The sequence below is a fragment of the Cebus imitator genome, unplaced genomic scaffold (assembly GCF_001604975.1).
Source record: "Cebus imitator isolate Cc_AM_T3 unplaced genomic scaffold, Cebus_imitator-1.0 Scaffold5, whole genome shotgun sequence".
Lineage (NCBI taxonomy): Eukaryota > Metazoa > Chordata > Mammalia > Primates > Cebidae > Cebus > Cebus imitator.
In genome coordinates this window covers 5,249,275-5,264,283 of record NW_016107320.1, presented here as the reverse complement: position 1 = coordinate 5,264,283, position 15,009 = coordinate 5,249,275, and the positions used below count along the sequence as shown (strand labels likewise).

Below are 15,009 nucleotides of genomic sequence, written 5' to 3'. Positions count from 1 at the left end.
GAAGCACACCCTAATTAAGTCCACTGATGTTGTACTATGTACAGAAATGTTACATAATTGACTTAATGAGCTTGGTTGCCTGATTTTTTTCCTTGTCCACTTTCCACTCTTCCTAATATACTGTAAATCAGCAACTTGGAAACAAAATAAGTTAAGGGGTGCTAGAAACAAATACTCAGTTGTATGAAAAGATATCAAAAACACAATTACAGAAAAATACAGGTATGCAGCCATTTATGGTGGTGGGGGGGAATAGTTTATGATGACAGTCCTAAATTACCAGGGAAAAATTAAAGTGTTTTAATATATGCTAAGCACAAGTGTATAATCTATCTAATACTTTCATCAAATGAAAGTAAAACAAACATTAGTTCTTAATAAGTAAAGCTTCAGTGATCTAAAAGATTTACCTCCAGGATGTGTTCTTCTTTGGGAATGCTATAAAATGAGTGGACCTGTAATAAAATCAAAGTTCCTAATCTTCACTGGAACAAAGGGCAATACAGGCTTATAGGGAAGAAATATGAATTTCAACTTCCCACCAATCGTATACATCATAAAGCATCCTGGAATCTAAAACACACATACCACTTCACAATAACGTGCTGCTTGTTAACTTTGGTGCACTGATTAGAAGTTATCTGAAACTTAGGAATCTAGTCACATTCAATATAAATATCCTAGAGTTTGGAAATCTGGATTATTTTGGCCAAGTGCAGTGACTCACGCCTGTAATCCCAGCTACTCAGGAGGCTGAGGCGGGTTGTGGGATCACTTGAGGCCAGGAGTTTGAGACCACTGTGGCCAACATGGCAAAACCCCATCTCTACAAGAAGTAAAAAAATTAGCCAGGCGTGGTGGCGCATGCCTGTAATTCCAGTTACTCAGGAGGCTGAGGAATGAGAATCGCTTGAACCTAGGAGACAGAAGTTGCAGTGAGCTGAGATCACACCACTGACTCCAGCCTGGGTGACAGAGAAAGTCTAAAAGAAAAACAAAAGAAACCAACCTGGTTTATTTTGACAATGCCCCCAAAATCATACCAGAGCAGACATTTAGTGTCCACAACCTAAATTATATGATGAGATTATAATTAGGATAATTTGGGACATGATTAATGTTTGAAAAAAGAGAACAGTACTTTTCTCTTTTCACAGTGTACCACACAGAAACATTTTTTAATTGTTTAAAATGTCTGCCTCACACCTGTAATCCCAGCACTTTGGGAGGCCGAGGCAGGTGGGTCACATGAGGTCAAGAGATGGAGACCATCCTGGCCAAGATGGTGAAACCTCATCTCTACTAAAAACACAAAAACTAGCCGGACATGATGGTGAGTGCCTGTAATCCCTGTACTTGGGAGGCTGGGGTGGGAGAATTACTTGAACCATGGAGGTAGAGGTTGCAGCAGTGAGCTGAGTTCATGCCACTGCACTCCAGCCTGGGTGACAGAGCAACACTCCGAAAAAAAAAAAAAAAAGTCTGCAAAAAGTAAAGCGCTATAATAATGAATAGTAGTAAATACATAAGTTCTGAAAATTTAAGAACAAGTAAGACCTTGCCTTTAGAACAGTAGTAGTCTTAAATGTCAACAAAACCTTCTATAACTGTTTTTGTAAAAGATTATGTAACAATTCTACTTCCCAGATTACCAATCCTTTTACTATAGCTCAAAATCACAGGGCTGCATTGTAGTTATCTGTTACTATGGTTTCCATTTTATTTTGGAACTGAAACTTCTGCAAGTATCACATTACACCAATGGCGTACTTGCTTTACATCACATTATTAAAATGGTTAATGCTCTTCAGAACTAAAGTGTGCAGTATATTTTCATTTCAAAAACACCCACAAACTAAAATAGATATTTAAAATCTTTATTGTTTCATCATCAAAAGTTTTCTTTCCATAGAAGAATGGGTAATGCTGTATCAGTGCATATTCTATGGAAAATTCATACCTCAAGTAACTAGCCTAGAAATCAGAGACAGCACTATGTCAAGCTAGTGTACAAGGTCAAAGACACAATGCTGCCAATGCAATTAGTATATAGAAAGAAAATGCAGCTGTTAGAAAAAGAGTCTATGGCCAAGTGGATAAAACAGCAGCAGTGCACTGCACTGACATCTAGAACAGAAAATGGAGAAGGACCAGAGAATGCACTTCCTGCAAAAAAAGTCCAGATCACAGGCACAAAGAGTTCCCAACTGTCTCACCAGCTGTCTGACTCATGTGCACCTGCACTTTCCTCTTTAAGTCTGAACATTATCATACCACAAGCCACTTTCCACCTCAAGTGTAAAGGCTCCAGCCACATGCCCTGCTTCCTGTCATCTCATAGCTAAAAGTCATGGCTTGAGTTAGACAATAAAATCTGTGGCTTTAGGCATCTTTAGTAAAAAAGCTAACAAACCCCAAATTTGTTCCCATTTTCTTGAGAAATAAACTTCATAAACAACAAAAGATAGCTGTCATGATTACTGAGTTTTGGCTGTAGTTGAAATAATTTCTCTGTAAATATACTAAATAAACATACAAATATCCTTAACAAATACTGTCAGACCAACTTGAATGTTTTTATAACCCGCTCCCGAAAAAAGTCCTGATAATTTTTAGATGAAAATGACCACTACCAACTGATCATGCCTGGTTACTGGGAATTTCTTGGTCAGGTATGTTTCTGAAGCTGCTATATAGCTGGACTTGGCTACTTTGCATTAACTCACACAATAAATGCCTTTTATAAGGAAACAGCAGATCTATCATGATGAAATCAAAATCAAAACAGTTCAGAGGTATACAGGAGACTTGTCTTAAATACTTTTAAATTACATATGATATAACCTTAGAGAATAAGAACTACCATTACCATGGTCTAAATCTTAAACTGTTAATGCATGAATTATCTGTAAGACAAGTTACTTGTTAATTATGGCAAGGCCTTGCAGGGGAGGGGGGCAGTCTGAACGTATGGCATAGCAATTATTTTCCGGGTAAGTAAACACTTGTGTTATTAAACTATATTTGAAAAGTTATTTTATGTAATATATACAACATACAAAATAAGTTAAAAGGAGGAAGCAGAGGAAGGTTTTCTGGTACATATGATGCAAACATACAACTGTCCCTCTTCAGTAGTGGTTCCATGTATGTCCATTTTACCAGGGTAAAACATGAAAGGGTGATAGGAAATCACAAATTTCACTTATAAATAGAAACAGGATTCAAAAACTGGAATTTCAACGTCATTTCTTCCGACATTGCAACTCACTCTAATGATAATAAACATAAATAAAAACCCATCTCAAAAATCTGTTTTTACACCCTTACCTTAAAGTTTAACATAAATTCTTCTAACAATTGAAAAGAAAAGCACTCTGTAGCAATTCCATAAAATAATTTTCAATTCACAAAACAGCTGTCTACTAATAAAACCAGCAACACTTGCGGGGGGCGTAGGCATTAACACTTGGCCCCTCTGAGGTATAAATGCAGCTGTATTTGCACTGAGTATATAGTTTATAACGTATGCCAACTGTCTGCATGTTTGTATAACATTGGGAGTGACGTCATCCTGACTGACTGAAAACTTATTTTTATAATTTTTTGTAATAATGGAGGCTAAATCATTTTAAGAGAAAAGATGTACTTGCCCAATGATACAGCCGGTGGAATTCTGAACTCCTAATCAATGCAAATGATTACATTAAAAAAGTGTTTAACGTTGCATATTGATTCCAAAACAATAAACTGAACAGGAAAACTACATAAATATTTAAAGTCAGCAGGACACTACAAAAAGCATACTATAGATAAGTGTGAAATCAGTCAAGCTTTTCCAAAAGAGAAAATCCTTTTAATCCTTCAGCAAGTCTCTGTGAAAACAGTATGCTTACAATAAAAGTGAGAAGGGAGCACCTAAAATACCCCCAAGAGGCTTGCTATATCATTCAGCATTAACTGCCTCATCTCCTGTGTGCATGAATGGCCAACAAATGACAGGAAGTCCATTTGACAATAGTTCAGTAATTCCTTTTCACCACTGCTGCCAACTGAAATCATCATTGCTTCCAAAGACCAAGAAAAAGCCTAGTATAGTTGCAAAGATGACTGTGTTTCCTGTGAGAACAAGTGCACAAGCTCCCCACTCAATCTATGGAAATAAGAAACAAACACTCAGTTAACAGGCATGAATAACAAAAAGAAAGAGAAAAAAAAACAAGGCTCTAGTTGTACGCTGATCATGCTCTAAAATAAATATGGCTTGTAACAATAATTGTCACAGTGCTGAACACATACTTAATGGTACTTCTATACTACTGTTTTTATTTACCTTTGGTTCCTTTAAAAAGAAAGTCATGAAATGACTATTCAAAAACAAGCTTGACTTCTGGGCGATGATGAAGGAGCATTAAATTCTACAATTTTCTGTTTATAAAGGGATGTGCTTACTCTTCCTTAATCTAAAAATCTATCCAGAGTAGATTAAATTTTAGAGTATCACAGATGGAAACAAATCCGTGTACATTCTTTTGAAGGGTTGGGAGAACAATTGCCTTCTCCATGTGGCTGTCTTCTCTGCCTTCTCTACCTCCCCAGGGGTGAAGGTGCAAGTCTGAACCAGTGAGTTTGGGAGAAGAACTGAGTACCTGTAGCCAGCCCCCTCCCCTCTTCAGTGCTTTTCCACCTGCAGAGCACGTACATCTTCTCAGGTCTTCCACATTTGAAGTTTTACAGGATAGGCCTGGGTTGTTCAGAACTGGGGGGGCTGATATGCTCAACTCTGACAGTTAAGTATTAGCAAGCTAATGGCTGTTGCGGATCGAAACTACCATCTCCAATATTGTTTTTATTAGTTAACAAGAACAAACAATAAAGTGTGATTTTAATCTCTATCTTCTAGGTCCTTAGGTCTTTCATCTCTTTTCATGTCATTAACAAAAATTTTGCTTGAGAAAAATTTAACCCATGTTCAATATAAAATCATGAATAGAAGAATATATTCACTTACCAGATGTGCTCTGGCAAATACAATAGGGAGTCCAAATGCTGACACAACAATGCCTGTTGTAAGAAAGATGGCAAGTTCCTTACAAGCGTTACTCATAGCATCTGTATCATCCACTAATCTTCTTGCTATGCAGTATGGAATAGGTGAGAGGATATAAAAAAATAGAACAAAGAGGGGCCAGTATTTGCTAGAAAAAGAAAAATAAGTTAATGTAATTTTTGCCATGTCATTTTCCTACATACAAAATATGCTTTTTAAAAAAATCAAGATTTAATCCCTTGACTTCTAATGGCTGATACTCAACTTTAACATAAAGCTGAAACAACCCTAAACTTTCCTTACATCACAAGAACTCCCAAATTACAGAAATCAAAATACAGAAAAGTAGCTAAAAGTAATTTGGAACACTTTCAGTCAGAATATAGAATTTATCACAATAAAAATAGATGGCTTTTACTCTACCATCTAGTTTACTGGATTGTACCAGTCATCTCCTGGTTTTAATAACTACTGTAAGATCTTATGACTGTGGCAAGCTGCGTGGAGGGCACAGGGGACCTTTGTGTATGATTTTTTGCAACTTCTTAAGAATCTAAAATTGTTTCAAAATAAAAAAGTTAAAGGCCAGGTGTGGTGGCTCACGCCTGTAATCCCACCACTTTGGGAGGCCGAGGTGGGCGGATCATGAGGTCAAGAGATCGAGACCATCCTGGCCAACATGGTGAAACTCCGTCTCTACTGAAAATACAAAAATTAGCTGGGCGTGGTGGTGTGCGCCTATAGTCCCAGCTACTCGGGAGGCTGAGGCAGGAGAATTGCTTGACCCTGGGAGGCGGAGGTTGCAGCGAGCCGAGATTGCGCCACTGCACTCCAGCCTGGCCACCCCAGCCTGGTGCCTGGCGACAGAGCGAAACTGTCTCAAAAANAAAAAAAAAAAAAAAAAAAAAAAAAAAAAAAAAAAAAAAAAAAAAAAAAAAGTTAAAAAGAAATAGCTGCCCTTAAAACTACCAAAGAATAAAATACGTATCATGGTGGAGATCTGATTATACAGAGGCTAATGATAAGTAACTATTTATATGTTTTCTAAATTTGTTTGTCTTTTATTATTACTTTTTTTTGAGACAGAGTGTCTGGTTCTACTGCCCAGGCTGGAGTCCAGTGGCTCGATCTTGGGTCACTGCAACTTCCGCCTCTTGGGTTCAAGTGATTCTCCCACCTTAGTCCCCACGACTAGCTGGGATTAGAGGCATATGCCACCATGCCCAGCTAATTTTTGTATTTTTAGTGGAGACGGGGTTTCACCATGCTGGCCAGGCTGGTCTCGAACTCCTGACCTCAAGTGATACACCCGCTTCAGCCTCCCAAAGTGCTAGGATTACAGGCGTGAGCCACCGTGCCTGGCCATTTCCTAAATACTTTAAGAAGAAGAAATTAAAAATGGAACATATGCTTAAGAAAAATAATTCAAGCAGTACAAAAGCACAAAAAGTAAAGACTAAAAGCTCCCCAAATCTCCCCTTGCCCACTCTCCTACTGAGCTTCTCATGGATTCTTCCACATTTCCACATAAACTTTAAAATATGAATGGGTCCCTATAGTTTTATGATAATGTATCTTGAACATATTTACATGCCAGCACTTACAGCTCTTCCTCATTCTTTTTAAGACTGCCTAGTATTTCCATTGATAGATTTACTATAATTTAACCATTTTTCTTTTGAAGGACATTTAGGATGTTTCCAAAAATTTTTTTTTTTTGGCTCTTACAAGTAAGGCCCAAAAGAACAAAACAAAAACAAAAAATAAACAAGGCTGCCTGAACATCCATACTCTCCCTAAATGTTTCTTTGTAAATATCTGCAAGTGGGTTTGTATGAGAAAGTCTAAGAAGTGAAAGAGCTACCTCAAAGAATATACATTTTGAGAGCTAAAGCAAACTCATCTCCAAGAAAACTCTCTACATGTACGCCCCTCATAGCACTTAACAGTGCCCGTTTGCCCCGTCTCTTGTCTTTGCCAATGGATTTTGTTTAGTTCTGAGTGAGGCTGAGGATATTTTTATATGCTTATTAGCCATCTGTAGTTCTCTTTTGGTATTTTTTTATTTTTCTATTGCATTGTACATCTTTTTCTAATTTATCTAAATGTTAACTTTGAGAAGTTCTTTCTGTCTTAAGTAATTTTTTTTTTGAGATGGAGTCTTGTTCTGTCACCCAGGCTGAAGTTCAGTGGCACATCCTGGCTCACAGCAACCTCTGCCTCCTGGGTTCAAGTCATTCTCCTGCCTCAGCCTCTCGAGTAGCTGGACTACAGGTGCTGCCACCACACCCGACTAATTTTTGTATTTTTAGTAGAGACAGGGTTTCACCATGTTAGCCAAGCTGGTCTCAAACTCCTGACCTCAGGCAATCCTCCTGCCTCAGCCTCCCCAAGTGCTGGGATTACAGGCATGAGCCACTGCGCCCAGCCGGAAAGTAACCGTTTGTATCTCCTTTTTTTAGTCAATTGTGTTTTGACTTTGCTTACGGTACTTTTTTTTGCAAAAAGACATTTAAAATTTTCATGCAATTAGTATTATCAATAGGTGTTAAAACCTGAGCAGGAGGACTGAGCTGCTGTGTAGCTATCTTGCCACTGCAGACTCAGCAGCAAGTGACAGAGCAGGTAACAGCCAAAAATCTTATTAGCATATTGGTGCCCTAAAATCTTTACAAACAAATTTTAAGTGGTAATTTTTACAAAGGTATGTGTTTGGTAAATGAACATTTTTCTGCATTACTTTTACAGTAGTAAAAAACCATTCTTTAAGCTTTAAAAGTAGAAAAACTTTACTTGTAAACATTCAGAAAGACAAACATTTTACTTACTTGTATATTGGAAGGGCACATCCAAGCATCAAAAACATCAGCCCGATTGCTCCTCCAAAGGACAAACTAATCAAAGCTGCAAAGCAAATAAAAAGTCCAATAGGAATAATTTAATTAAATAAATATTACTTTAATTAATATTAGCAGTCTGAACATTATCTGTAGCCTCAGAAGCAAAAATCCCTCAAACATATTAGTAGTGAGTTGACATCAAAAGTGTAAGTTATCTAGTCTTAGAATAAGTCTTCTGTGGCATCTTCAAGGCAAAATCAAGTGATGTTGATTTTTAAAGCTCTAACCTACTGCTAGTACCCCACCACATTCCCCAATTGTTGGTTCCATTTCTAAAGAGCCACAGTCCACAGGATCAATGCTCTTCTGGGCACTAGTATTAGTATTATATTTACTTCACAGATCACTGCAGTTTTGAAAACAGTATGTGGACAAAGCCCACATTTTCAAGTTTACTGGATTTTGGAAGCTTCATCCTATAGGAAAACCTCTTCTGATCACCTCCTGTTTCTTGTACATACACTCTCAATGTGCATAAAACTGAACAGAAAAATGCTCAAGGATATCTGTAGTTAATGATTTTAATCAATTAATTTTGTTTGAATAGTTTGCAAAAGTATAGCTGCATTTCCTTCCCTAATCTATACATTAGAAAATCTGTAGGATAATGGGTTATAATCCTTCTGAGGTATCACTATTTTAAGGCATTAAGTAATAGATGCATTCTACAGGTGAAATATAGTTTCTAAAGCTACACACACACACACACACACACACACACAGCAGTACATTTTAAGGTGCTCTCAACATGTTAGTGAATAGAAACAACTTTCATGAATAGGCATAATCAATGACCTAGACTAAAGCAAAGAAATACATGATAAATTTATTTTCAGTTCTATGTAACCTGTATTTCTACAGTTACAGTGGCTAAGAAAATAAAGAACTTTGATGTTCTTAGATCATTTTCTTAAAATTCAAAAGTTAAAATTCAAAAGATTTGTAGAAGGTCTGAAAGTTACCAGGACAAAGGCGAACCTAGAGAAACCAAAATGAACAGGAAACAAGTTAAACTTTGCCAAGTACTACTGATATACTTTGCAGAACTAAAATGGCTGTAATCAAGGACACCCAATGACATAGTGGCTTGGCAGATTTGGTTTTCAGTTAGATTGCTGATGCAGGTCATGTCAACCCTGAACACATTCACTTAGTCTTGATTACCATTCTATTTCCAGCTACAGGAAAAGAATTGCATTTTTACTTTACAGCAAATGAGGCACTTCAAGTTTACAGGGAAACGCAATACAAACTGTGAGGAAAATACTTAATTTACCATTTGTTTTCTTCAGTTCCAAATTGGTTCTCATGACCGGGCCCTGCCCACCTCTCCTGTGACGTGTCATACCAAGCTACAACAGTGCCCCTGAACCCTGCACTTCAGTTACACTGGCCCTCTTTCATTTCCTGGAAATCAGCAGGCTTGCTCACCCACATGGCCTGTGCACACTTTGTTCCTTCTGCCTTGGACATGTTTTCATTCATTTAAGACACATGCACTGAGCACTAAATATGTGACAAGCACTGGGGATACGACAGTGAATGAGGCATGGCCCCTTCCCACTCCTTTCCATTTTCCTCCAACTTAAACTCCTGCTTTTCCTTTAGATCTCAGTTCAACCAGTGAAGTTTTTCCAAACCTCCCGACTACACCAATTTCCCGTTATATTTATTTATTCCTTCCTCTAACAAATATCTATGGAGCATGTAATGTGTGTTAGAAACTGTTCTTGATACTGGAGACAGAGCAATGACGACAAAGCTCTTGCTCTCATGGAATTCTAGTGGGAGAAGAAAATGATTTTTAACAACTAGGTAGAGCAAGGGATGGGAGTGCTAGTCTAGACACAGCAGCCAGGAAAGGCATCTCTGTACCCCCCGAGCAGAGATCTGTATGAGGCGAGGGAGGAAATCGTGTGGATATCTGGGTTGAGCATTCTAGGCAGAGACCTGTGCATGTTAAGAGGGCCTCTGTTCACTGAGTGACACTCCTTTGCTTGATTATCAGCTATGATTTCCTACTGGTTTGTATTTTGTCTTTCCTTCTCAACTGTCCATCTCATGAGAGGAGGGAACTAGTTTTTCTGTTGTGATGATCATGCCCTGGCTCTTAACAGTCAATAGATATTTGGAGAATGAATGTAGCAGAGAGGAAATAGCATGGAACTGAGTCAGGAGGGTCCTAGGCCCTAATAGCTACTAACTAATTGTTCCAGTAATTCATGAGTCTCAGTTCTTTCTTCTCTAAAATGATGGACTAGATATTAAATGCAGATAATTTTCTGAACATTAAAAGTACTGTGAAGACAGCGAAGTCCATTACTATAAATATCACCTGGTAACACCTCATTCATTCAGAAGCCACTTATACGCAACTTAGAATCCTAGAGAAAACAAAGGCCACTAAAGAGACAAAATAGATGTTACAAAACCCATACAATAAAGCCAACATTCTCTATAAACAGACTCTTATTTATTTATATTAATTCATTTTTGTGACACAATTGTTAGATGGGAATTCAGAGTAAAACACATTTTTATTTTATAATATTTGTTTTTTTTTTTTTTTTTTTGGAGAGAGAGTTTCACTCTGTTGCCCAGGCTGGAATGCAGTGGCACTTCTTGGCTCACTGCAACCTCTGTTCCCGGGTTCAAGTGATTATCCTGCCTCAGCCTCCCGAGTAACTAGGACTACAGATGCGCGCCACCATGCCGGGTTAAGTTTTGTATTTTTAGTAGAGTCAGGGTTTCACCATATTGGCCAGGCGGGTCTCAAACACCTAACCTGGTGATTCGCTTGACTCAGCCTCCCAAAGTGCTGGATTACACATGTGAGCCACTGCGCCCGGCCAACATATTTTTATTTTAAAAAATTAACTATGCTCATTTATATATATTTTTCAATAGGTAATTCATATACCCAGAACAAAAATTAAGTGAAAAAGGAACTCTCCCCTTCCCAAAAGTGATCACCATTACTTGTATATCTTGTGACACAAAATTTCTAAGTTTGATTATCTTGCTTCTCCCACTGAAACAAATGGAACTAGGAGAAAGGGTTGATACAAGGAAGAATTGCCCTTTGACAGGAGGGAGGATACAAACAAAAAATTTAACCAGGCAGAACAATCTTTGTGGTCATCTCAGCAGGAGGAAAGCCACCTTAGGATCATGATGGCCTCTGAAGGTGGCTGTTCTGTGACAGAGAACAGTCATTCATGTTCTCACCAAAAAAGAAAATCTAAATTCTTTGACTATACTCTTATAAAGTTAATGCAAAATTATTTCAAAAAAAAAAAAAAAAAAATCCAGGGACTAAAATGAGATAAGGCTCAGGTATCAAAAAACAATTTTAAAAACATAAACCAAGATTGTTTATCATATTTATATGAATATAAGTATTGGAATAACATTATTAATATATTGATTTATACCTTAGAGTCTAATTCCTTTTCAACGCTGTTGTATAATGAAAAAGTAAGGTCCTTGGAATTGGTTGGGGGAATCAAGATACTTTGAGATATCTTTCATTCCACTGAATGAGATATACTTTCATTCCATTAAATACTAAATTTTTAAAAAATGTTCAAAACACAGTTTGACGTGACATCTTATCTCCCAGTCATACCGAATAAGGTAGCCAATTAGAGTTAAATAAATTGCTTAAAAATGTTCTCAAAACTTGTAGTTTATTCAGTCTTGTGAAATTGGCAACTAGGCAGATTTATATACAAATTTCATCACTTGTATATAAACTGTTTCTTAAATGACACATCAACAAGGCAAGCATTCATACAGTAATTGGGTGATGCAACATTTGGAAGACAAAGCTTAGATAAGTCTGGTTTCTACTCCCAAAGCCTCTAGGCTAGGGATGGAACAGTCCAATTATCTAGAAAAACTCTCTAGAGACAAGATGCTGATTCTGTGATTACAAAGAAATTAGAGCAGAAGGAGGGACCACTTCCCTAACCTGGGGAAGTGATGTATGACTTTTAGATACATTGGTATCTAAATGGCTCAAGAAATGCCTAATGGTCTCTAATTATAGCAACACGCCTTTCTAATATAAAGATGATATTTGGCCAAGAGAAAGAAACATACTGACTCATAACAACCAGAAAAGCCTGCTGAAATCAAAAGTGCAACTCACCTGAGGCTCCTTCATCTGTTTAATGCAGTATTTCCCTAGATCTGGAAAAGTAAACTACAAAGCTATTTTCTTAAGAGACTCCCGCATTAATGACACTAAAGAAATGGGGAAGAACACGGAAACGGGCAACAGCCTAAAAACCACAGCATTTCACAATAACTGCTTTTCACATATGGATTTTTAAAAGAGTCTATTATAGTTCAAAAGGAGATTACAAAGTAACCCAGTTGCTCAAATGACAAGGTTTTATGTGGGAAATGAAATGTTTTCAGACTCTGAAAATAAACAAGAAACAGTAAGACTGTGACCCTGAGAAAAAAACTCGATTAAGTTTTCCTTAGAGAAGAAAAAATACACAGAAAACCACTGCTCCCAAAATAGTTCCTGTTTCCTGCCTGACTGCCCTTCTACAAAGCGGTAGGTCAAGAAATCAATGTAATTAGTTAAGCAGCAGTTTGAAAACTTTGCTTCTAATCACAATGACAACAATACTACCAAACAGTTGGAATATAACATTCCTTTTTTTAAAAAAGAAAATACATTAAAAAACCCAGTAGTTTTTCATTAAGTTGTAACACTATTCTATCTTCTAAAAAATAATAAGAAAAGAAAAAGAAAAACTTTAAATTTGAAAAAGCCTCAGCATGCAACTGCGAAGAGGAAGAGAGCCAGGAGCACTTTGGGGTCGCCTACAGTATCCACTTTAGGGTCCAGACACCGCAGATGAAAATGCACCCGTTTCCGGAGTCTGTAAAGCTTCGGGCGCGGACGGCCGGGGTGGACGCGGGGCTCAAGGTTTCGGGAAGACCCGTGCAGCGCCCGCAGATCGCACTTGTGCCTTTCGGTGGGAAATGACTTGTTTTCCATAGCTGGCTTCTCCAGCAGCCTCGGCATCCTCAATCCCACGCTCTACCCGCCTCTCTCTCGGATGCAAACTCCTGCAAAACGTGTGTGGTCGCCCAAGTCGCGACGGGACTCCTCACTGACCGCGAACCACTACATATTTTGTCCGCGGGGCGATGGGTGGGAGAGAGGGTGCCGAAACCGGCAGAAAGTGGGGGCTGCCGGGCGAAGCCACGGTCGCAGCAGTCCCTTGCCGGAGGGCGCCGCGCCCACCCCTGGGTCGAGGGCAGGGCCGGGGCGGGGGTCGCTTTCCCGGCACAGGGACCCCACGCGCGCGCCCGCCCGGGCCTGGAGGGGAAATGCGGGGGCCGCATGGGACACCCCCTGCCCATCTTCCCTGGCGGGCCCCAGTCCTCCCGCGCCCGGCGCCCCAGGCCCACCTTTGATGCCTGCCATGGCGCTGACGTAGCTCCTGGCTCCACGACCCGAGGCGGCGGCGGCGGCCGGGAGACCCAAGACGCGATACGGCGGCCAGACAACACCCGGAAGTGCGCGACGCAACACTTCCGCCGGCGGCTCGCGCTCGCGCGGGGGCGCGGGGGACTAGCGGCGCTGGGCTGTGGAAGCGACCCCTGCCTCCCTTCTCCGCAGGTTTGCAGATCGCCGCCGGCCGAGGCTTGCTGCCCCCGCCCCGACTGGGGGAATGAGCCGGCGTCAGGTCCTGAATTCCCGTCAGGGCCGGTCGGGGGGCTCCCTGCTGAAGCCCGCGTCCCTGATCCCGCAACCTCCCGCGTGCTTTGGGAAGGGAGTGCGGGTGGCGGCTGTCCTTTGGAAACACGTGTGATGGCTTTTGGCTTAATTTCACATTCTTTGTTTTGTTTGTTTTTTGAGACAGGGTCTCTGTCACCGGGGCTGGAGTGTGATCACGGCTACTGTAGCCTTGATCTCAGAGGCTCGAGTGATTCTCTCACATCAGCCTCCCGAGTAGCTGGGAGCACAGACATGAGCCACCATCCCTGGCTAATTGTTTTGTTTTGTTTTGTAGAGACGGGCAGGGGGTGAGACTGTCACCATGTTGCCCAAGCTGATCTCTTGAGCTCAAGGATCTGCCCTCCTCGGCCTCCCAAAGCAGTGGGACTGCAGGTGTGAGCCACTGCGCTGGGCACACATTATTTTACCGCGCCTTTTCCTCTCTTCCTCCATTCCTCTGCTACCAGCCGGTAATAAGGGTTTGGGTTCCTACACAGGACTAGGGTTCTGATGAGGACCCACCTCCAGAGATGGGAGCAGCAGGGCTCAGTAAAGAGTGGATTTAATAGAAATCCAATCCTTTGGATGACTGTCATTTTGATAGTAACAAGGCTAGGGAAAAAAAAAAAAAAAAAGTGAAAGCCCAGGTCCAATACATTTATTTGCACATGCTACAGTTAGTTATGTATGTAACATTTACTATCTGTTTACTATGTGTTGGGAACAGGGTTAGACACTGAGATACGCAAAACCAGGTACTGTTTGCAGACTGGTGAGGGAGACAGACACACAAAAAATGTAAAATTGCAAGAATGATGATTGCTAGTAAAGGGGATCAGAATATGCTGCTCTAAAATATGCCACTTTGAAGCTGGGTGTGGTGGCTCATGCATGTGATCCCAGGACATGGGGAGGCTAAGGCAGGAGGATCCCTTGGGCCCAGGAGTTCAAGACCAGCCCTGGCAACACAGTGAGACCCTGTCTCTACAAAAACGAAAAAAAATTAGCCAGGCTTGGTGGTGTGCGCCTGTAATACTAGCTACTTGGAAGCCTGAAGCAGGAAGATAGCTTGAGCCTAGGAGGTCGAGGCTGTAGTGAGCTCTGATTGTGCCACTGCCTGGGCAACAAAGCAAGACTCTAACTCTAAATAAATACATAAAAATACATAAATAAATAGGCCTAAGGGTTGTTTTGAGCTGAAAGCAAATGAGCAGCAGCAGGCATAGGAGGAGCTCTCTGCTCTCCCCTTTTCTACCCTAAAGCTGTGCTTAAGTTCCCTTTGTAAAGGTAACATAAATTTCCACTTCTAAAAA

The 15,009-nt window shown here is 40.1% G+C and overlaps 1 protein-coding gene across 2 annotated transcripts in view; it reads right to left on the bottom strand.

Moving 5' to 3' along the window:
• The window catches only part of LEPROTL1 (leptin receptor overlapping transcript like 1), a 40,140-nt gene extending 26,118 nt beyond the window's left edge, over nucleotides 1-14,022 (bottom strand). Inside the window, exons 1-4 of one of the 2 annotated variants that reach the window (XM_017535808.2) lie at nucleotides 13,387-14,022; nucleotides 7,879-7,954; nucleotides 5,012-5,198; nucleotides 1,858-4,153 (exon numbers count right to left, since the gene is read on the bottom strand). In XM_017535808.2, the coding sequence (XP_017391297.1) occupies nucleotides 4,037-4,153; nucleotides 5,012-5,198; nucleotides 7,879-7,954; nucleotides 13,387-13,402 (396 nt within the window). In that variant the 5' untranslated portion in view covers nucleotides 13,403-14,022 and the 3' untranslated portion in view covers nucleotides 1,858-4,036. Of the gene's footprint in view, nucleotides 1-1,857; nucleotides 4,154-5,011; nucleotides 5,199-7,878; nucleotides 7,955-13,386 lie in introns of those variants that run through there. The other variant, XM_037740962.1, reaches the window with a different exon arrangement.
• Between the last annotated feature and the right edge of the window lie 987 nt (nucleotides 14,023-15,009).